The 23,514-nt window shown below is 45.0% G+C and overlaps 1 protein-coding gene across 1 annotated transcript in view; it reads right to left on the bottom strand.

Moving 5' to 3' along the window:
* The window catches only part of LOC126136758 (delta and Notch-like epidermal growth factor-related receptor), a gene marked incomplete at its 5' end in the record, with an annotated part of 583,816 nt that overhangs the window by 45,565 nt on the left and 514,737 nt on the right, over positions 1-23,514 (bottom strand). Inside the window, one exon of the mRNA XM_049915208.1 lies at positions 3,024-3,126. Coding sequence (XP_049771165.1) covers positions 3,024-3,126 — 103 coding nt within the window. The remainder of the gene's footprint in view (positions 1-3,023; positions 3,127-23,514) is intronic.

Genomic DNA, 23,514 nt, shown 5'->3' with positions numbered 1-23,514 from the left:
TTTCTTCGGGTATGGGAATAGTGCCATTGGACAGATTACGATAATAAAATGTTTTCCTCGTTTCAAGGAGATTCGTTTCAACATTGGTGACTCCATGTTCAGAAGACCTCCGGGGCTTGAAGAAGATCTCTTAATCGCTTTAATCCACAATGATCCATGTCAGTGTACTCAAGAACTGCCGAATGTAATGACCTGTGACCACACCATCACCGTGGCACATCTGTATGCGTGGGGAACGATACTAAAATCGGGTGTGTGGGTACCACACGCTCTAAACCAAAATCACAAAAATCTGCTGGTAGTCATCTCTGCTTGCTTATCATCGATTAATTCGGGAGTAACACGGGCCATTCCTATTCCTTATCAATACTGGTGACTAAAAATTGTGTTTTTACGCCGAAATAAAGAAAAGAAAGGAATGACTGAGCCCAAAAAAAAGCAGCAGTTCCCCTAACAAAGACCTCCGCGCGTCCGAAAAAGAAAACGCTAAGCGTCTGGTGGGACAAAGGCGGTGTGATATACTCCGAATTGCATCCCCGAGGTCTAATCATCACTGCTGGGATTTATTGTCAACAAGTGGGACGTCTTGCAGACACAGTCCAAGAACAACGACCAGGAAAACCGCATGAAGTGATGCTACTCCACGGATAACAGCCGCCCGCATTCTGCTAGACTCACAAACAAAACTTTATGCAGGAGTTGTGTTGGGAAGTCATGCCACACTCACCTTATGCACATGATCCGTCGTTCTCATATTTTCATCTTCTCCGCTCTCTATCGAACAACCTTCAATGAATTTCCTTTCCGGATGAAAATGCGCTCCGAGTAAGGCTCGACGAGTTCTTCGCTTCGGAACTACGTGATTTCCACAGTCGCAGAATCTAAAAGTTACCCCATCGTTGTCACATTGTTGTAAGTAGTGAAGGAGAATATATTACTGATGACTAAAGTCTCTGTTATGTGTATCTGTTGCGTTTATTAAAATTATGGGAAACTCTACGAACTTATGCACCAATCTAATTCTGTGGGGAATATGTGCGCGCCATCAGTTCCACTCACTCAAGGCAGTTTCCAACTTTAATACCTGATTGTCTGTTAAATCTTTAACTTAATGAGTGGGTTGTGACAACCTTCCAGTATTTTTCAAATCGAGTAAGAGTTACTTGAAACATTGAAAATCTTATTTTTGTTGCCGCAGGAAGCCATCAGGGAGGCCATCTCCAACTTGGTGTGGGTAACTGAGACACCGTTTGAGTCTTTTAGTAATATACAGTGTGTTTTTAAATTAGTTACCCAAAAGTAACCTTTAATTTTGAAAGGGGTAAATAACTTGGTTCAAATGGCTCTGAGCACTATGCGACTTAACTTCTAAGGTCATCAGTCGCCTAGAACTTAGAACTAATTAAACCTAACTAACCTAAGAACATCACACACATCCATACCCGAGGCAGGATTCGAACCTGCGACCGTAGCGCCTTTAACCGCTTGGCCACCACGGCCGGCGGTAAATAACTTGCAGAAATATTTGATACGGCACAGAATGCAGCATATCTTCAAGATTTATTACCTCATAACACTGTTAGTTTCCGACATTCACGAATGTACGACTGCCGAGCTGGTTCAAATGTTGCATCAGAGACTGCTGGGCACCTCTGATCTGGCGGCCTAAGTCATACAAAGCCAGTTAATCTCTGAGGTGGTGGCTTGCGATATTATGTTTCTGAACGGTAGTAGCGGATTTGGATTCACGAAACAGTAAACAAGACCGCGCACGCTGCACACCGTTATACGACTCCAAGATGATTCTTAAAATAACTCGTTCGCACATGCCACCTAGCGAGAGTGTCGGCAACTAACAGTGTTAGGAGGGAGTAAAAATTGAATATTTGCTGCGTTCAATGCTGTGTCAAACATTTCTGCAAGTTATTTACACTTTACAGTATTATAGGTTACTTTTGTACAACTAATTTTTAAACACACTGCATACATGGTGTTTCCGTCTCAGCGCGCAAAAAAAATAACAGGACATAGCGGCTGCTCCACTGAACAATTCGAGGCAAAGAATCTGCGACCGGAGAAGCCAGTTTAAGGATATAATAGGAATAAAATCACACTACTGTGAAATTTTTTATTCACATTAGTTACTTGCAAATACCATCATGACAAAACGAGCGTATTATTTTTATTGTACCTTACAAAATGTTCTGCAACTGATGCCCATCAATCTCAATTCAAGGATGACATCGGCGAACAACATTCTGACGCGCCCCGACAAATATTCCTGATGTGTTTCGAATCATCACTACAAATCTGGCAACTAATTCCATCTCTGTACCCACTGTGGCATCACACACAAATGACTTTAGATATCCCCATAGGAAATAATCAAATGGAACTCGGAGGCCATGGAGCAGGACCTCCTCCTCCAATCCAGCGACCAGGAAATACTGCACCGCTACCGCTCCATCGTATTGTACTGTACGTCTCTGAATAGCACTGAGTAATGAACGGGTCTATCTTTGATTCATAGCACTTTCTGTCATGGGACAGTGTGAATACGATGCAACAGAGCGACGTTCTGGACAAGGAAAGTAAACAAAACAATCATGACTCCCTAGTAATCAGGCACGTTCTCCTCCTTTCCTTGCAGGAAATAAAGAATGTTCCTGCATATAAACAGCACAATACGTGTAAACTTGTACGCATATTAGTTGTAAGTAAGCTGGTAAACAGTAATGCTAGACAAAGCGGTAGACAAGTTTACTTCCATATCTCTTTGAACTGGCTTCTCCGACCCCAGGTTCCTACCTCAAAATGTTCAGTGGAGCACTTTCTGAGTCCTGCTACATTTTTGCACTCTCTTACGGAAAGATCATGTATATGATGAAGAAGCGTCTCTGCCTTAGTTATAGCAACAGAGAATTGCCGAGGAAACGCGAGAACGACGATGTGCTCCCACCTGCCATCGCCGACAGTGGCAGGTGCGAGAGCAGGCAGGCGCTGGCAGGTTCTGCGGGACTCACCTTGGCAGGTCTTCCCCGTGTAGCCCGGCCGACAGGCGCAGTAGAAGGAGTCCACGCTGCTCCAGCAGGTGCCGCCGTGACGACACGGGTTCACGCTGCACGCCTGGAACACAAACACACAGAGCTACGGTCTAAAGAACTACATCGGTCCGCAAAACTATAGGGGGAAAAGAGGGTGACGATCGAAAAAAACTCGAAACTTTTTGTTTTGTGGAATTCGAATCTATATACATTCAAGAATAATTCCCCAAAATGTTATGCGCAAACTCCACCCGTCAGGGTAGCCGAGAGCGCTAACGCGCTGCTTCCTGGACTCGGGTAGGACCGCCGGCCCCGGATCGAATCCGCTCGGCGGGTTAACGACGAGGGCCGATGTGCTGGCCAGCCTGGATGTGGTTTTTAGGCGGTTTTCCACATCCCGCAAGGTAAATACCGGGCTGGTCCCCATGTTCCGCCTCAGTTACAGGACTCGCAGACATCTGAACACATTCGCACTATTTCCATGGATTACACTCGACGCAGACAGTTGGGGTACACTAATTCCGTCCTGCGAGGTATGGCAGGTGGCGGCTGGAAGGGCATCCGGCCACCCCTTAACCATTAACATGCCAAATCCGATTAACGATGGCCTGCCTAACTGCGGGACAAAGCTCAAGCGATAGAATAGAATGGAATTATCCGCGAACTCCAAAAAGTAATGATTCTGTGAACTTAGCCGAACCGCCTCGGCGCAAGAGAACCAGTTACGCTCTCACGCTACCTTCCTTGCGTCCTTGAGATGTTTAGGGCTGATTCTAATGATGCAGACGTGCACCAATGTCTCGAACACATAGTAGAATTCTCATGCCGGCCACCTGTTAGACGCTCAGTCAGCTGTTTCGCGGCTAAGTTAGCGTAAAGTAAAAATCAGTTTTCTTTGGTATTTTTTACATTTAAATCGTAGCAAATACCCTTCAAATCGAAATCGGTGATGAAATGCGCCGATTCTGTTAAGATAGAGACGCCAGCGACGATGCACTCAGCGACGAAAAGGGCTTAAATGGTATGGGAGAAACATGTCAGGATTTTCAGTTAGCCTTCCACTCGGGAGAATGCAGTGGGGAAGCTAAGAAAACAGTTTTAGATGAAGCTCTTCGATGAAGTTGTAGATTATGTATTCCAGGAAGAAAATCGTGGATGAGGGGAGAAAGATTTGGGCCCTCCAGTTGGAATTAGATATGCTGAAGTGGGAAAGAGGCAATGGGGGCTGGGAGTAGGTGACAAGTAGTAGGCAAAAGGTGGAATAAGTCTAGAATCTCCTTTCAGTTCCGGTTAGAAATCACTTTGACTGTTACCTGAAGCAGGTGAAGAGCCTCAGCTAGTGTCTGAGCTTAACAGGTTGCAGCAGACCTGTAGGAACGGCTTGAAGGCTAGATTGGTAGATATTTCACATAGAAAGAAATCAGTCTGGTTATTAGGGAGCTGTCACAAGAGAGATTTAGGCCAACTGCTGCGGAAAAATCTAGCCGTAGAAGACCAGGGCAAAAGCATAATGAAACCTATCGCCAAGCTTAACCAATTGACAGAAAATCGTCAGTCAGCTTAAGGGAAGAAGTTTGTCTGCGCCCTTCATCTGTGAATCGTGTGAACTCGGTTGTGTTGGCATGTTTTCACCTGTATTTCCTGAGGTGGCTATTGTGAACCAGCATAATAATTTGCCTAACGCGTATGGAAAACCCGCGTAATAAACACATTACGGTTGGTCGGTGTACCAGACCAACTTTGGTCAAACCGCAGCGCTGATTCAATCCTGGTATGCTCCACATCCTTGTTTCGATAGTTAACATGATGAGAGTTAAGTTATACAAGCGAGTCACTACTGCCACACTACTCAAACAAGTTGAAGGATGCATTGGCAGGACAGAGTGTTGTTATGGCTGCTACTGATTCTTTGCCATTTTTCTCTAAGACTAACCTACTTACAATAAGCAACTAAATTTCTGCTTATCTGCGAAGAAGATGCGGAATGTCTTCGAATAATTTAGCACCTTATCAACTATTTGAAAATCCTTCTGTCGCATGGTTCTCTACAATAAATGGTGTAACACTTAGGTGAGGTGGGTAGCTTTCATTCACTTTCAAATGGCTGCACTTATAGAGATACATGAACGAGAACCAGTAGATATTGAACACAATGGCCCGAAGTCACAAGTTTGTACAGCTAATTGACAGTTAGTTTGAAACCAAATGTTACGCTAAAACTTCCTTCGGAGCTCATACTACACACGACCGTACCATTGAAAGGCTGGACTCCGACTCCCTTAGACTGCTGTAAGCATTCTATATCTCCAAGAAAATGGACTCGCAAAGAATATTCTGCTCTGACTGGTCGGTTTTCTTTAAGCCGAATAGAAAAACATCATCCTCCCGCTTTAGTCCGCGCTTTACATGACTAACCAATCAGCAAATAACACACTTTCGAACTGTACTTTTAACCCGAAATAAATATTTAACATTCTGATATCTTGGTTATACTTTACATTATTAACCATTTTCATTTGCACTCGAATTAGCTTTCCTTTTACCATAAACTTACTTAACATATTATGATACAAAATTCCCCGTCGTCTGCATTCACACTACCTTAAAACTTTCTCACACTATTTCGTACAGCGTTTATCAGTAGAACAATGACCTACATATTTACTGTAGGCCACACTCACGCATCATTCACGTTATTAAAACCATATACAACATTTTACAAACATAAATAAACAAAAAAGCCTCCAAGAAACGAACAGAACAATTCATAAAAACATTCTCTTGACCTGTTTCTTGAATGTCTCTGTGCACTACTGGACTTAATTACATTATAGTTCTTTCTGTTTAGTCCTGTCCGCTACTGTCCTCTAGCAGATGTAAATTTGAACTACGTACTGGACTGAACCCGCTTAAGACCATCTGTCACTGTGCACGCATGAGTCATTCTCCCGATACACAGGCTCTAGACAGGAGCGATGTAAGGCGCCACGCCTCAAGCGGTATTTGTTGCAGGGTTCTAGAGGGAGTCATTTACGAGATACCGTGTTTTGAAAAGTTCCCACACCGACACTTGTACAATACCTGTGGTAGCACACACTAAAGAGCAACACAACTGCATAAATTACGTGGATTCCGAACAGTAACAAGAAAACTGACCATCGCAGGTTGTGTTCAAAATGACACCGGCAGCGGCAATACACGTTTCCAGTTTTGTGTGGAATGGCTGCTCCACGCGTGCTAGCATTTCAGTTAAGATGTCCAAGCAGGCTGCAGTAGTATGTCACTGCATATCAGCACATCATCGGGTGTAGTTGGTATGTTCTTGTAGACAGCGTTTTTCAGCTTTGCCCACAGAAAAAGTCTGCAGGCGTCAAATCTGGGAAGTGGGACGACTAAGGTCCTCTATGTCCAATCCAATTCGTGAAGTCGTGCTGTAGACTTCGTGTACTATGGGCTGGATAACCATCACTTTGGTACCACAGGTTCCTCGTTGTCGGCAGAGGAAAATCTTCAACAATCCGTGGAAGATGGTCTGTTAGGAGGCTGCGATACTTGTACGGGTTCAGTGCTCCGTCGATAAAGTCGGTCCTACGACCTATTGGTTCACTATCCCACATCACACGATTACACTCCTTGGACCCTGACGTTCGACCTGAAGATGCCAACAGGGATTGTCAGCAGACTAGTAGTGCATGTTTCGGAAGTTTACCTGGCCATGACTGGTAAACGTGGCTTCATCACTAGACAAGAAACATGGTAAATCTGGAGTACACTGACTTAATGCCCATAAGCAGAAGTTAACTCGATTCTCATAACCGTTTCTATGCAGCTCTTGGTAGAGAGAGAGAGGTCATAGGGATGGAACCTATGTCCATGGGAAAGGCGTAGGATATTTGCCAAAGTCATACTGATCAAGTGCAACAGCAGCAATAAGTTTATTTCCCCCTCATCTGTCGTCACTTGTTTCCTCATGTTACATTGTGTAGGTGTTGTTCTACCACTTTCACGTAACTGGGTGAAGAGGTTGATAAGTAATTGCCTAGATGGATGACGTCTACTGAGGTGTGTTGCCGCATACATCGTACAACTGCATTCTTGCTACACTCTCCATACAGCATAAGCGTGTCGACTTATTCTGCATTGGTAAATCCCATCGTTCACTCACGTCGCATTGCTTGGACAGTCACACTGTAACTGACCAGCCAGTCGTAGTGCACTCAAGGAACCCACAACCACACTGTAATCAAACATAACTTCGTATCTAGCAAGTTCAAAAAAAAAAAGGTTCAAATGGCTCTGAGCACTATGGGACTTAACATCTATGGTCATCAATCCCCTAGAACTTAGAACTACTTAAACCTAACTAACCTAAGGACATCACACAACGCCCAGTCATCAAGAGGCAGAGAAAATCCCTGACCCCGCTGGGAATCGAACCCGGGCGTGGGAAGCGAGAACGCTACCGCGCGACCACGAGCTGCGGACTCTAGCAAGTTCTCAGACTGAATGGCACAAACAAGTGTCGGTGTGGAAACGTTTCAAAACACGATATCTCCTACGTGAATCGCACTAGAACCCTGCAACAAATATCACTGTGATGATGATGATGATGTTTGGTTTGTGGGGCGCTCAACTGCGTGGTTATCAGCGCCCGTACAATTACCCAATCTTTGCTCAGTCCAAGTTCGCCACTTTCCAGGATGATGATGAAATGATGAGGACAACACAAACACCCAGTCATCTCGAGGCAGGTGAAAATCCCTGACCCCGCCGGGAATCGAACCCGGGACCCCGTGCTCGGGAAGCGAGAACGCTACCGCGAGACCACGAGCGGCGGACAAATATCACTGTCATTCTAATTTACCCTACTTTTACTTTGTTAGTGTCAATAGACATTGTTCCATTTAAATAACTGTATGTTTGCACAAGAAATATAATTTCTAAGTATTGTTACAGTCTATTTGTTGGCTAACAATTAAAGCCCCCGACTACCAATTCATTCTGTGAAAACCGCACATAAATATCACTTTCCCTTTCCGTAATATTTGTGGTACAAGCTTGAGATGATTCTCCCCGTATATACATTTAATCGATATAAGGTATATTTTTCCTAGAATCAAAGTTTGCTGTCATTAACATCCACCACGTCGTGCACTGTAAAACCTGTAACAGGAAGCCTTGTACGGAAGCGAAATGTGGGCGCTAAGCATTTCTGACATAAAGAAAATTGAAGCTCTTGGTAATCTTTCAGAATATTTCTCGTGGAGGAAAAGACGTTCTTGGAGTCAAAACTTCTGCTTCGTTCACCACCATCGCCTATCGTCATGGTATAAAAAGATCGAAGGAGGTCAGATTCTCACTGTAAACGGCAACCATTGTATTTTATAAATATTGTATTGTGGTCAAGGCTGTTTTTAACTTATTTTAAAGAAGCTTTTGGAACGTGGTGCTATAGGAAACTGCTGTAGATTAGACGGGTAGATCGAATAATTAATGAGGAGTACTGAATCGAACTGGGGAGAAAAGAAATGCATGACACAACTTGAATAAATTAAGGGATTGGTTTATACGACACAATGTGAAGCATCAAGGAATTCTCAGTTCGGTAAGGGAGGGACGAGTGGGACGTATAAACTGTAGAAGGGAGGCCTAGGCGTGAATACAGTTAGCTGGTCAAAATGTAAGAGGGTTGCAGTAGCTATTCAGAGATGAAGAGGCTTGCACATGATAGTGTAGTGAATCAAACCAGTCTTCGAACTGAAGGCCCCCAACAACAAAACGCTTCTAATGTTCTCTGTTTCTCGGCCTTTGGTGATGGAAGTCGTCTTACTGGGGTTTACTGACTTATTTATCCCTACTAATGTTGTCACTTCACATCTTAAGTCGCTGCTAGGGGCTTGTAGAACTTCGTTTCGAAAACGGGTGCAAGATACTGAAACTACCCTTCTATCTTTAAAAAGACAACATAAAGACATAAATTAATGGAATATTGTCAACTATACTTGTGATGTAAATCAAATCCGTTCAAATGGAATAATTAAGTAAAAGTGGTTTATCATTGCAGTATCAAACAAATATAAATTTAAAGAACAGCTAGTCCACCTTAATGCCTTAATGAATTGCTCGATGCCCCCCCCCCCCTCCCCACAACCAGCCACTTTTACTCTCGTCCCACTAAGTGCGACATCGTTGGCACATTTGCTTCAGTCAACTGTTATATCGCAAATATGTGCAGGCAATTTGCTACGAACATTTCTCAGCTTAATAAAGCTAGATCACTTACAATAGCCTGTACATATTTTAAGAAGAAATACTTGTGTTTCCCTTAGGATACTCTACTAAACGTTTTGCCCTACCTGATGTGTCAACGAGAGTACTAAGCAGTCACAAAAAAGTTTTATTATCATAGACGTTTTGAGTTCAGTTCCTATGCTTGCAGAAAATAATAATAAATTAAAGATGGGTCCGCCATTTTGCAATTAAACAAATTGTTTTGTTTTTACACCCGAACATGTTTCACTACATTTGTGGCATCATCAGTGGGTTTTTTCTTTTGTTTTTGTCTGAAATAAATACATACAGATTATTTTTAGGTTAGGAAATAAATTACGCCACATGTTGTTGTTATTCAGATTACATATGCCCTTTACCTTATATTTTACACTGCGTGTATCCTGTGGCTGCCAACCGATATTAGCGACATGTCTAAATTAGTACAGCAAGTCATCTGAAAACATATAATATGTTCAGATGTCGTCTGCATTGATTTTTTTTTTTGTTTTTGTTTTTTGCTATACTATCTTTAAATTGTATGTTCAGGTAATACTCACGGCATCTGCCAGTTTGAACTTACCGTTGTAGTATCTGGCTAGTCATGAGCTGTGAGAAGCTTGTTTTTGTGTGCCAAAAGTGTATCTGTGTAGTTGAGCTGAACATGTGGGCATCGGTAAAAATTTTGTGAAGCTTACGTATAGCGGCCTATTTCATGCAGCTTGTTATTCATGGATTATGCTTCGTATTTTGACAGTTTGACTCGAGTTTTCCCCTGCTCGTTTGAGAATATTACGTCTTTCTATAACGAGGATAATGGAATGTAGTCGAATTAAGTCAGGTGATGATGAGGGAATTAAATTAGGAAATGAGACACTTAAAGTAGTAAAGGAGTTTTGCTATTTGAGGAACAACATAACTGATGATGGTCGAAGTAGAGAGGATATAAAATATTTACTGGCAATGGCTAGGAAAGTGTTTCTGAAGAAGAGAAATTTGTTGACATCGAGTATAGATTTAAGTGTCAGGAAGTCGTTTCTGAAAGTATTTGTATGTAGTGTAGCCATGTATGGAAGTGAAACATGGACGATAAATAGTTTGGACAAGAAGAGAATAGAAGCTTTCGAAATGTGATGCTACAGAAGAATGCTGAAGATTAGATGGGTAAATCACATAACTAATGAGAAGGTACTGAATAGGATTGGGGAGGAGTTTGTCGCACAGCTTGACTAGAAGAAGGGATCGGTTGCTAGGACATGTTCTGAGGCATCAAGGGATCACAAATTTAGTACTGGAGGGCATTCAGAAGGATGTAGGCTGCAGTAGGTACTGGGAGATGAAGAAGCTTGCACAGGATAGAGTAGCATGGAAAGCTGCATCAAACCAGTCTCAGGACTGAAGACCACAACAACAACAACAAACGTCTTTCTATGTTGTTCTAGCTTGGACGCACGTTTCACTGTACAAATTTACGTTCTGATGCGCTTCCGAATTTTTCTTTTTTTTTTTTTTACAGCTTTGTTGTTTGTTTGTGGGCCGCGAATTTTGAATCTGTTCCCTCTTTTTTCTCTTCATTCTGCGCTCGTGAATCTGTATTTCTCTCTCTCTCTCTCTCTCTCTCTCTCTCTCTCTCTCTCTGTGTGTGTGTGTGTGTGTGTGTGTGTGTGTGTGTGTGGTTTTTAAACATCCTTGGTTTACTAATTCAGATGTCTGATTAATTTGATTGGCAGCCACAGTACACACACAATGTAAACTAAAATGTAAGGTGCACATGTAACATATTTCCTAATCTGACACAATCTGTTTATGTGTATTCCAGAAGAATAAAAGGAAAAAAGCCCACTGATGATACTACACCCTTGGTTAAACATGTTTGGCTGTTAAAACAAAGCAGTAATTTGTGTACTTGGAAAAAGGCAGACCCACACTTAACTGATAATTTTAAGTCTTATTACACTGAAAGGGACGCACGCAGTTGGCATTTACATATGAACAGACATAACGAACAAACATCTTCCATAGAAACATGCGGAAACAGAAAGCAGTCTCTCGTCTAAATTCGCCTTCCCATTCCCTGTAAATCCTCCAAGTATTCTGCATTTAAATTTTTCGCTATTTTTCCGCGTAGCTGCAACATTTTTCCTTCGTCTCGAAAGCGCCTCTGGGGGGTAAAAAGGAGATCCTTTTAAAACGTGGAACAACAACAAGAAGATTACAGGCGGCGACCCGGCTGCTCCCCCGGCAGACATTCCATGGAAATGACTTCCTCGCGGCGGAGCAAGAAGTTTGCAGCATCGTCGCAGCCGCTTCCGAGAGCGGGCGGCTAAAGTGATTTAGCGTCGCGGTAGGATGTCGTTAGCTGCAGGGGCGTGTTATCCAGAAAAAGGAGGGGAAAGAAAAAAACATGTCTGACGAGTCACTCGTGCCTCTTAATCCGCTTACAAGCCGCGGGCGGGGCCAAGTGCCACTGCCTCCCCCTCCCCCCCCCCCCCATATAACTGCGCAGCGTCTGACCTCCAAGTCCTGAAAACATGAAAGGACGGCGGAGCGGTATCACTATTTGGCCAATATGTGATTATTTCAGAAGTAAAGGCCGTGTCTGTGTCGTAACGTAACAGCCTTGAATTTCGTTCTGGAGTATTCGATGCACAGTTTCTACTTGTATTGAGTATCGTGTTACCATGAGGCTATATTTCACTTACATTGCCCATTATGTAATATTATTTGGAGAAGTTGAAGATTATACGTTAAATTACAAAGCTGATATTTTAAATAAGATATTGACAAGGTTACAAACAATTAAAATAAAACCATCAAATTTAAGCTAATAACAATGCCATTGTGTAGCGCAGCTTTTTTGCAAATGAAATTATATTTCAGAAAGTTCTATAAAATTAGGATGCAAAAGCCAGACTGTTTAGCAGTTTATAACTAAACGTGTAGAGTAACTTGTTGCACGAAAAATAACCCACACAGTTGGCTAATATGTAGATTCTACTTGTTGTTGTTGTGGTCTTCAGTCCTGAGACTGATTTGATGCAGCTCTCCATGCTACTCTATCCTGTTCAAGCTGCTTCATCTTCCAGTACGTACTGCAGCCTACATCCTTCTGAATCTGCTTAGTGTATTCATCTCTTGGTCTCCCTCTACGATATTTACCCTCCACACTGCCCTCCAATATTAAATTGGGTGATCCCATGATGCCTCAGAATATGTCCTACCAACCGATCCCTTCTTCTAGTCAAGTTGTGCCACAAACTCCTCTTCTCCCCAATTCTATTCAATACCTCCTCATTTGTTATGTGATCTACCCATCTAATCTTCAGCATTCTTCTGTAGCACCACATTTCGAATGCTTCTATTCTCTTCTTGTCCAAACTATTTATCGTCCATGTTTCACTTCCATACATGGCTATACTCCATACAAATACTTTCAGAAACGACTTCATGACATTTAAATCTATACTCGATGTTAACAAATTTCTCTTCTACAGAAACACTTTCCTTGCCATTGCCAGTCTACATTTTATATCCTCTCTACTTCGAGAATCATCAGTTATTTTGCTCCCCAAATAGCAAAACACCTTTACTACTTTAAGTGTAATTCCCTCAGCATTACCCGACTTAATTCGACTACAATCCGTTATCCTCGTTTTGCTTTTGTTGATGTTTATCTTATATCCTCCTTTCAAGGCCCTGTCCATTCCGTTCAACTGCTCTTCCAGGTTCTTTGCTGTCTCTGACCGAATTACTGTGTCATCGGCGAATCTCTAAGTTTTTATTTCTTCTCCGTGGATTTTAATACCTACTCCGAAATTTCTTTTGTTTCGTTTACTGCTTACTCAGTATACAGATTTAATAACATCGCGGAGAGGCTACAACCCTGTCTCACTCCACTGCTTCCCTTGCATGTCCCTCGACTCTTATAACTGCCATCTGGTTTCGTACAAATTGTAAACTAAAGTAATTAAGTAATTTAGTAGAAGCTTACATATTTTAGGAGTGATTGCTTGCAACTCATATTTTACTAAATGTTGTATAAAAGGAATTACAATGGAACTCAGAATTTCAAGCAATTTCTTCACTACAGCAGATATTGAATTGGCCATAATTTGTGTGAATGCTTAATTTTTCATTATAATTTTGGAATCGTACTAGTACCAGTAATTTGTTCTTTCCATACAAGAACCAGAGGCGGGCCAAAGTAGTTAGTGCTGTGTTGTCCGAACAAGGCAAAAGCACCACAGGCGCAAAGACGTGAGCTGGTGCCGGTGCCATAGAGCCTCGCCACTTGCCCGAGATACACCTGCGCCACGGGCGACGCTGAAGATGAAAATATCGACTGCGCCTCGGCCAATTGCCGGCCGTGTACAATCCGCCAATGACCGGATGACAACGGACAGAAGCCTACTTGGAAGACAGACGAACTGCTCTCGCTCACTTGGGTGTCGATCATCGTCCAGGGCTGACATAGATATAGAAAGTGAACGTCGTTTAGTGAACTCTTAGGATGGAACAGACAGCTGTTGTAAATTGCATTTGCTATGTATTGTGAAGTTTACCTACTATTATTTGCACCTTGCCACTGAGAGCGTTTTTGCGTTATATTGCATGCAGTGCTGCAGACTCAATCATTCAAGAAGTCACAAAGATCAGTAAACTTTTTTAACTTATTTGTATGACTTTGTTACTAATTTGTTGGACAGTTGTAAAACCTTCGTTCTCCTATCCTGTTACCTGACCCTGGGGCATATCTGTGTAATAGTGGCAGGGAGAATTTGTCTTAGCGGTGTATTGCACCAGAAGCCGTTTCACGAACCCACAAGCTCGGCCTACAGTAACTACAGTGGCAATTCGGCCTCCACAGCAGTTGCGACGAGGCCTTTACAAAAATGGTGACGAGGGTATGCAAAATTTTCCTGTCATTTACCAGTTGGATCATGTGAGTTGTTAATGGCAGTATTAGTGAGTTCTCAGAAACGAGTAAATGATGAAAATTTGTCAGTACATTAGTGGTGGATCGCCTTATTTCTAAACGTTGACCTATGTAAATTGTTACAGAATTCAGCATTATCTAACCAGGCAATGGAACCAGGGCTCCCGCTAACAACCAACATGTACAGCAATGAGGATCACCCTTGAAATAAATAAACACTATAAAAGTAACGTTTTTCCTCTAAAACTTCTATAATTACAAAAACTTCTCAATCTGTTGTCGAGAAAAATGTAATCATTAATTAAAACTTTACTGCGAAGTGTTACGTCTTGGTTAAGACTACGAACGCTATAGTGTTCGTAATACACTCCTGGAAATGGAAAAAAGAACACATTGACACCGGTGTGTCAGATCCACCATACTTGCTCCGGACACTGCGAGAGGGCTGTACAAGCAATGATCACACGCACGGCACAGCGGACACACCAGGAACCGCGGTGTTGGCCGTCGAATGGCGCTAGCTGCGCAGCATTTGTGCACCGCCGCCGTCAGTGTCAGCCAGTTTGCCGTGGCATACGGAGCTCCATCGCAGTCTTTAACACTGGTAGCATGCCGCGACAGCGTGGACGTGAACCGTATGTGCAGTTGACGGACTTTGAGCGAGGGCGTATAGTGGGCATGCGGGAGGCCGGGTGGACGTACCGCCGAATTGCTCAACACGTGGGGCGTGAGGTCTCCACAGTACATCGAAGTTGTTGTCAGTGATCGTCGGAAGGTGCACGTGCCCGTCGACCTGGGACCGGACCGCAGCGACGCACGGATGCACGCCAAGACCGTAGGATCCTACGCAGTGCCGTACGGGACCGCACCGCCACTTCCCAGCAAATTAGGGACACTGTTGCTCCTGGGGTATCGGCGAGGACCATTCGCAACCGTCTCCATGAAGTTGGGCTACGGTCCCGCACACCGTTAGGCCGTCTTCCGCTCACGCCCCAACATCGTGCAGCCCGCCTCCAGTGGTGTCGCGACAGGCGTGAATGGAGGGACGAATGGAGACGTGTCGTCTTCAGCGATGAGAGTCGCTTCTGCCTTGGTGCCAATGATGGTCGTATGCGTGTTTGGCGCCGTGCAGATGAGCGCCACAATCAGGACTGCGTACGACCGAGGCACACAGGGCCAACACCCGGCATCATGGTGTGGGGAGCGATCTCCTACACTGGCCGTACACCACTGGTGATCGTCGAGGGGACACTGAATAGTGCACGGTACATCCAAACCGTCATCGAACCCATCGTTCTACCATTCCTAGACCGGCAAGGGAACTTGCTGTTCCAACAGGACAATGCACGTCCGCATGTATCCCGTGCCACCCAACGTGCTCTAGAAGGTGTAAGTCAACTACCCTGGCCAGTAAGATCTCCGGATCTGTCCCCCATTGAGCATGTTTGGGACTGGATGAAGCGTCGTCTCACGCGGTCTGCACGTCCAGCACGAACGCTGGTCCAACTGAGGCGCCAGGTGGAAATGGCATGGCAAGCCGTTCCACAGGACTACATCCAGCATCTCTACGATCGTCTCCATGGGAGAATAGCAGCCTGCATTGCTGCGAAAGGTGGATATACACTGTACTAGTGCCGACATTGTGCATGCTCTGTTGCCAGTGTCTATGTGCCTGTGGTTCTGTCAGTGTGATCATGTGATGTATCTGACCCCAGGAATGTGTCAATAAAGTTTCCCCTTCCTGGGACAATGAATTCACGGTGTTCTTATTTCAATTTCCAGGAGTGTACATTCATAAGAACGGGTATCCCCATTCGGCTTTACAAAGAGTACTCTGCGGTATTGGCTCGTAACTTAGTTTGCATTTATCACGAATGTCACACCCAGCGTAAAGCTACAAGTGACTGGAAATACGAGCAGGTGACTCCTGTACATAAGAAGGGTGAAAGAACAGGATCCTCGACATTACAGACCAATATCTTTAACATCGGTTTGCTGCAGAATTCTTGAATATACTCTCGCTTCAAATATAATAAATTTCGTTGACTCGGACAAGCTTCTTTCCTCGGATCAACACTGATTTAGAAGGCGTAGCTCTTGCGAAACTCAGCTTGCCCTGTTCTCGCATGATATAGTGTGAACTATGTGAGAAGGCTGACAGACAGATTCCATATTCCTTGATATACGAACAGCATCTGATACGGTGTCCACCTGTGGACTGTTAACGAAGGTACGAGCATGCGGAATAGGTTCCCAGACAAGCAAGTCGCTTGAAGGCTTCTTTGAGTAACAGAACCTAGCGCGTTGTCCACGACGGCGAATGTTTATCAGGGACAAGATTATCGTCAGGCGTGCCCCAGGCAAGTGTGATAGGACCGCTGTTATTTTCTGTATACATAAACGATCTGGTTGACGGGGTGGGCAGCTGTCTGCGGTTATTTGCTGATGATGCTGTGATGTACGGTAAGGTGTCGAACTTGAGCAACTGTAGGATACAAGATGACTTAGACAAAATTTCTAAGTGGTGTGATGAATGTAGAAAAATACATGCCAATGCAGACGAGTAAAAATAAATAAAATGGTTCAAATGGCTCTGAGCACTATGGGATTTAACTTCTGTGGTCATCAGTCCCCTAGGACTTAGAACTACTTAAACCTAACTAACCTAAGGACATCACACACATCCATGCCCGAGGCAGGATTCGAACCTGCGACCGTAGCAGTCGCGCGGTTCCGGACGGAGCGCCTGAACCGCTAGACCACCGCGGCCGGCAGTAAAACTAAAAATAAACATAATGTTCGTACCAATGTACATTGGTAGTGTCAAGCTTGAGACCGTCACAACGATTAAATATCTACGAGTAACATTGCAGAGGGATATGAAATCAATCGAGCATCTAAGGATTGTGATAGGGAATGCGTATGGTCGACTTCGGTTTATTGGGAGAATTTTAGGACAGTGTGGTTCATGTGTAAACGACACCGCATCTAGGACACTAGCGCGATCCACTGGTGAGAGCTGTTGAAGTGTTTGGGATTCGCGATAGGTTGGATTAAAGGAAGATATCGAAGCAATTGAGGGATTTCCAGTTCCAGTTGAGGGGTTGGCTGTTAGGTTTGTTATCGGTAGGAGATCCTTCGAGAACTCGAATGGGAATTCCTGGAGCGAAGCTGACGTTCTTTTAGGAGAATACTACAGTGAAAAGTAAGAGCACCAGCATTTGAAGCTCACTACAGAACGATACTACTGCATCCAACGTACATTTCGGTTCACGTCCACTAAGATAGAGAACTAAGGAGTCATACGGAGGCATATAGAAACTCGTGTTTCTATCTCTCTGTTTCCGAATAGAACAGGAATGGAAAGGACTAACAGTGGCACAGGGTATACTCCACCACGGCCCATACGGTAGCTTGTAGAGTATCTATGTAGATGTAGAAGACAGAAGTCTATACAGACGTATGGCAATATGAAGTAAAAAAACGTTTAAAAATAATGGTTAATGTGGAAAATTCATTGTACAGGATAACTCAAAAAATTAATAGAGCGGTAACAGAGGACTATGAGTATTTAATTCTTAGAGAAATATGGTTAATCATTACAGCTAATGCAATATTACACCTAAGCCATAATCCATTTTAAACCGATCATTCTGATGCATACGTGGAGTCACCAAAGAGAGCGCGCTGGAAACGTTTATTTTGAGTTTTTTTCCGCAAATGAGGCACATACGCTATGTCTCTTACATAACGTCATAACACGAAGTCTATCGTTGTCAGGTCTGGAGATACAGGTGGCCAAGATCAGAACACAGTGTCGGTGTGTCCGTGTGTCTTCTGTTTTTGTTTTGAACGGCCAGTGTCGGTTGGTCAGTCAGTGTGCTCCCTGCCGCCGTTGGATAAGCAGCTGCAGCAAGTCGAATACTCCTAGCTCATTCATTTGTTACATAGTTTAATTCTTAATTTCTTTGTGTTTTTTTGGTACTTGCATTGTTTAATTCATAAATTTCGGGCGTATTATAGTATTTGAGAGTTGCAGCATCGCGTTTTAGTACCTGAATAGTGTAAAATCGCGTAGTCTCCTTCCGCCGCCGAGCAGTGTGTCAGCAGTGCACAAGTGGCAGCATTACTGCATTTACTAGGCAATCTTGTATTTTAATAACCGTTTAAATTTTGTGTCGATTTGTTTGCGCTCTCTGTAGATTAGTTCAGACGTTCTTTGCACAACAGTTTTTAGCATGGATAGGGACTGCAACTGCTGTGTTCGGATGCAGGCCGAGTTGGCATCCCTTCGCTCCCAGCTTCAGGCAGTGTTGGCTTTGGTCACACAGCTTGAGGCTGTTGCCAATGGTCATCACTGTGGGGGTCCGGATGGGGGTTTGTCGGGGACAGCCAGCTCGTCCCACGCATCCCCCGATCGGACTACGACTGTGGTTGCCCGGGATACTGCCCGCATTGAGGCTGATCCCTCACCTGTGGTTGAGTGGGAGGTCGTCTCAAGGTGTGGCAGGGGGCGAAAGACATTCCGGAGGGCTGAGCGGAAGGCCTCTCCAGTTTATCTGACGAACCGGTTTCAGGCTCTGTCTCAGGCTGATACTGATCTTCGGCCTGACATGGCTGCTTGTCCTGTTCCAGAGGTTGCCCCTCAGTCTGCAAGATCCGGGCGGTCGCAGAGGGTGGGCTTACTGGTAGTTGGGAGCTCCAACGTCAGGCGCGTAATGGGGCCCCTTAGGGATATGGCAGCAAGGGAGGGGAAGAAAACCAAAGTGCACTCCGTGTGCATACCGGGGGGAGTCATTCCAGATGTGGAAAGGGTCCTTCCGGATGCCATGAAGGGTATAGGGTGCACCCATCTGCAGGTGGTCGCTCATGTCGGCACCAATGATGTGTGTCGCTATGGATCGGCTTCCAGCGGCTATCTGATTTGGTGAAGACTGCCAGTCTCGCTAGCGGGATGAAAGCAGAGCTCACCATCTGCAGCATCGTCGACAGGACTGACTGCGGACCTTTGGTACAGAGCCGAGTGGAGGGTCTGAATCAGAGGCTGAGACGGTTCTGCGACCGTGTGGGCTGCAGATTCCTCGACTTGCGCCATAGGGTGGTGGGGTTTCGGGTTCCGCTGGATAGGTCAGGAGTCCACTACACGCAACAAGCGGCTACACGGGTAGCAGGGGTTGTGTGGCGTGGGCTGGGCGGTTTTTTAGGTTAGATGGCCTTGGGCAAGTACAGAAAGGGCAACAGCCTCAACGGGTGCAGGGCAAAGTCAGGACTTGCGGGGACCAAGCAGCAATCGGTATTGTAATTACACTCCTGGAAATTGATATAAGAACACCGTGAATTCATTGTCCCAGGAAGGGGAAACTTTATTGACACATTCCTGGGGTCAGATACATCACATGATCACACTGACAGAACCACAGGCACATAGACACAGACAACAGAGCATGCACAATTTCGGCACTAGTACAGTGTATATCCACCTTTCGCAGCAATGCAGGCTGCTATTCTCCCATGGAGACGATCGTAGAGATGCTGGATGTAGTCCTGTGGAACGGCTTGCCATGCCATTTCCACCTGGCGCCTCAGTTGGACCAGCGTTCGTGCTGGACGTGCAGACCGCGTGAGACGACGCTTCATCCAGTCCCAAACATGCACAATGGGGGACAGATCCGGAGATCTTGCTGGCCAGGGTAGTTGACTTACACCTTCTAGAGCACGTTGGGTGGCACGGGATACATGCGGACGTGCACTGTCCTGTTGGAACAGCAAGTTCCCTTGCCGGTCTAGGAATGGTAGAACGATGGGTTCGATGACGGTTTGGATGTACCGTGCACTATTCAGTGTCCCCTCGACGATCACCAGTGGTGTACGGCCAGTGTAGGAGATCGCTCCCCACACCATGATGCCGGGTGTTGGCCCTGTGTGCCTCGGTCGTATGCAGTCCTGATTGTGGCGCTCACCTGCACGGCGCCAAACACGCATACGACCATCATTGGCAACAAGGCAGAAGCGACTCTCATCGCTGAAGACGACACGTCTCCATTCGTCCTTCCATTCACGCCTGTCGCGACACCACTGGAGGCGGGTTGCACGATGTTGGGGCGTGAGCGGAAGACGGCCTAACGGTGTGCGGGACCGTAGCCCAGCTTCATGGAGACGGTTGCGAATGGTCCTCGCTGATACCCCAGGAGCAACAGTGTTCCTAATTTGCTGGGAAGTGGCGGCGCGGTCCCCTACGGCACTGCGTAGGATCCTACGGTCTTGGCGTGCATCCGTGCGTCGCTGCGGTCCGGTCCCAGGTCGACGGGCACGTGCACCTTCCGCCGACCACTGGCGACAACATCGATGTACTGTGGAGACCTCACGCCCCACGTGTTGAGCAATTCGGCGGTACGTCCACCCGGCATCCCGCATGCCCACTATACGCCCTCGCTCAAAGTCCGTCAACTGCACATACAGTTCACGTCCACGCTGTCGCGGCATGCTATCAGTGTTAAAGACTGCGATGGAGCTCCGTATGCCACGGCAAACTGGCTGACACTGACGGCGGCGGTGTACAAATGCTGCGAAGCTAGCGCCATTCGACGGCCAACACCGCGGTTCCTGGTGTGTCCGCTGTGCCGTGCGTGTGATCATTGCTTGTACAGCCCTCTCGCAGTGTCCGGAGCAAGTATGGTGGGTCTGACACACCGGTGTCAATGTGTTCTTTTTTCCATTTCCAGGAGTGTATAAACTGTCGAAGCTGCGTTGGTAAAGTACCGGAACTTCAAGCGCTGATAGAAAGCACCGAAGCTGAAATCGTTATAGGTACAGACGGTGTTTAGAAAGGATAGATTGCATGCAACCGGTGGTGGAGTGTTCGTTGCTGTTAGTAGTAGTTTATCCTGTAGTGAAGTAGAAGTGGATAGTTCCTGTGAATTATTATGGGTGGAGGTTACACTCAACAACCGAGCTAGGTTAATAATTGGCTCCTTTTACCGACCCCCCGACTCAGCAGCATTAGTGGCAGAACAGCTGAGAGAAAATTTGGAATACATTTCACATAAATTTTCTCAGCATGTTATAGTCTTATGTGGAGATTTCAATTTACCAGATATAGACTGGGACACTCAGATGTTTAGGACGGGTGGTAGGGACAGAGCATCGAGTGACATTATACTGAGTGCACTATCCGAAAATTACCTCGAGCAATTAAACAGAGAACCGACTCGTGGAGATAACATCTTGGACCTACTGATAACAAACAGACCCAAACTTTTCGACTCTGTAAGTGCAGAACAGGGAATCAGTGATCATAAGGCCGTTACAGCATTCCTGAATATGGAAGTTAATAGGAATATAAAAAAAGGGAGGAAGGTTTATCTGTTTAGCAAGAGTAATAGAAGGCAGATTTCAGGCTACCTAACAGATCAAAACGAAAATTTCTTTTCCGACACTGACAATGTTGAGTGTTTATGGAAAAAGTTCAAGGCAATCGTAAAATGCGTTTTAGACAGGTACGTGCCGAGTAAAACTGTGAGGGACGGGAAAAATCCCACCGTGGTACAACAACAAAGTTAGGAAATTACTGCGAAAGCAAAGAGAGCTTCACTCCAAATTTAATCGCAGCCAAAACCTCTCAGACAAACAGAAGCTAAACGATGTCAAAGTTAGCGTAAGGAGGGCTATGCGTGAAGCGTTTAGTGAATTCGAAAGTAAAATACTAGGTACCGACTTGACAGAAAATCCTAGGAAGTTCTGGTCTTACGTTAAATCAGTAAGTGGCTCGAAACAGCATGTCCAGACACTCCGGGATGATGATGGCATTGAAACAGAGGATAACAAGCGTAAAGCTGAAATACTAAACACCTTTTTCCAAAGCTGTTTCACAGAGGAAGACCGCACTGCAGTTCCTTCTCTAAATCCTCGCACAAACGAAAAAATGGCTGACATCGAAATAAGTGTCCAAGGAATAGAAAAGCAACTGGAATCACTCAACAGAGGAAAGTCCACTGGACCTGACGGGATACCAATTCGATTCTACACAGAGTACGCGAAAGAACTTGCCCCCCTTCTAACAGCCGTGTACCGCAAGTCTCTAGAGGAACGGAAGGTTCCAAATGATTGGAAAAGAGCACAGGTAGTCCCAGTCTTCAAGAAGGGTCGTCGAGCAGATGCAAAAAACTATAGACCTATATCTCTGACGTCGATCTGTTGTAGAATTTTAGAACATGTTTTTTGCTCGAGTATCATGTCGTTTTTGGAAACTCAGAATCTACTATGTAGGAATCAACATGGATTCCGGAAACAGCGATCGTGTGAGACCCAACTCGCTCTGTTTGTTCATGAGACCCAGAAAATATTAGATACAGGCTCCCAGGTAGATGCTATTTTTCTTGACTTCCGGAAGGCGTTCGATACAGTTCCGCACTGTCGCCTGATAAACAAAGTAAGAGCCTACGGAATATCAGACCAGCTGTGTGGCTGGATTGAAGAGTTTTTAGCAAATAGAACACAGCATGTTGTTATCAACGGAGAGACGTCTACAGACGTTAAAGTAACCTCTGGCGTGCCACAGGGGAGTGTTATGGGACCATTGCTTTTCACAATATATATAAATGACCTAGTAGATAGTGTCGGAAGTTCCATGCGGCTTTTCGCGGATGATGCTGTAGTATACAGAGAAGTTGCAGCATTAGAAAATTGTAGCGAAATTCCGGAAGATCTGCAGCGGATAGGCACTTGGTGCAGGGAGTGGCAACTGACCCTTAACATAGACAAATGTAATGTATTGAGAATACATAGAAAGAAGGATCCTTTATTGTATGATTATATGATAGCGGAACAAACACTGGTAGCAGTTACTTCTGTAAAATATCTGGGAGTATGCGAGCGGAACGATTTGAAGTGGAATGATCATATAAAATTAATTGTTGGTAAGGCGGGTACCAGGTTGAGATTCATTGGGAGAGTCCTTAGAAAATGTAGTCCATCAACAAAGGAGGTGGCTTACAAAACACTCGTTCGACCTATACTTGAGTATTGTTCATCAGTGTGGGATCCGCACCAGATCGGGTTGACGGAGGAGATAGAGAAGATCCAAAGAAGGGCGGCGCGTTTCGTCACAAGGGTTATTTGGTAACCGTGATAGCGTTACGGAGATGTTTAACAAACTCAAGTGGCAGACTCTGCAAGAGAGGCGCTCTGCGTCGCGGTGTAGCTTGCTCGCCAGGTTTCGAGAGGGTGCGTTTCTGGATGAGGTATCGAATATATTGCTTCCCCCTA

This window comes from Schistocerca cancellata, chromosome 1 (assembly GCF_023864275.1).
Source record: "Schistocerca cancellata isolate TAMUIC-IGC-003103 chromosome 1, iqSchCanc2.1, whole genome shotgun sequence".
Classification (NCBI taxonomy): domain Eukaryota; kingdom Metazoa; phylum Arthropoda; class Insecta; order Orthoptera; family Acrididae; genus Schistocerca; species Schistocerca cancellata.
This window is presented reverse-complemented; position numbering and strand designations above follow the sequence as displayed.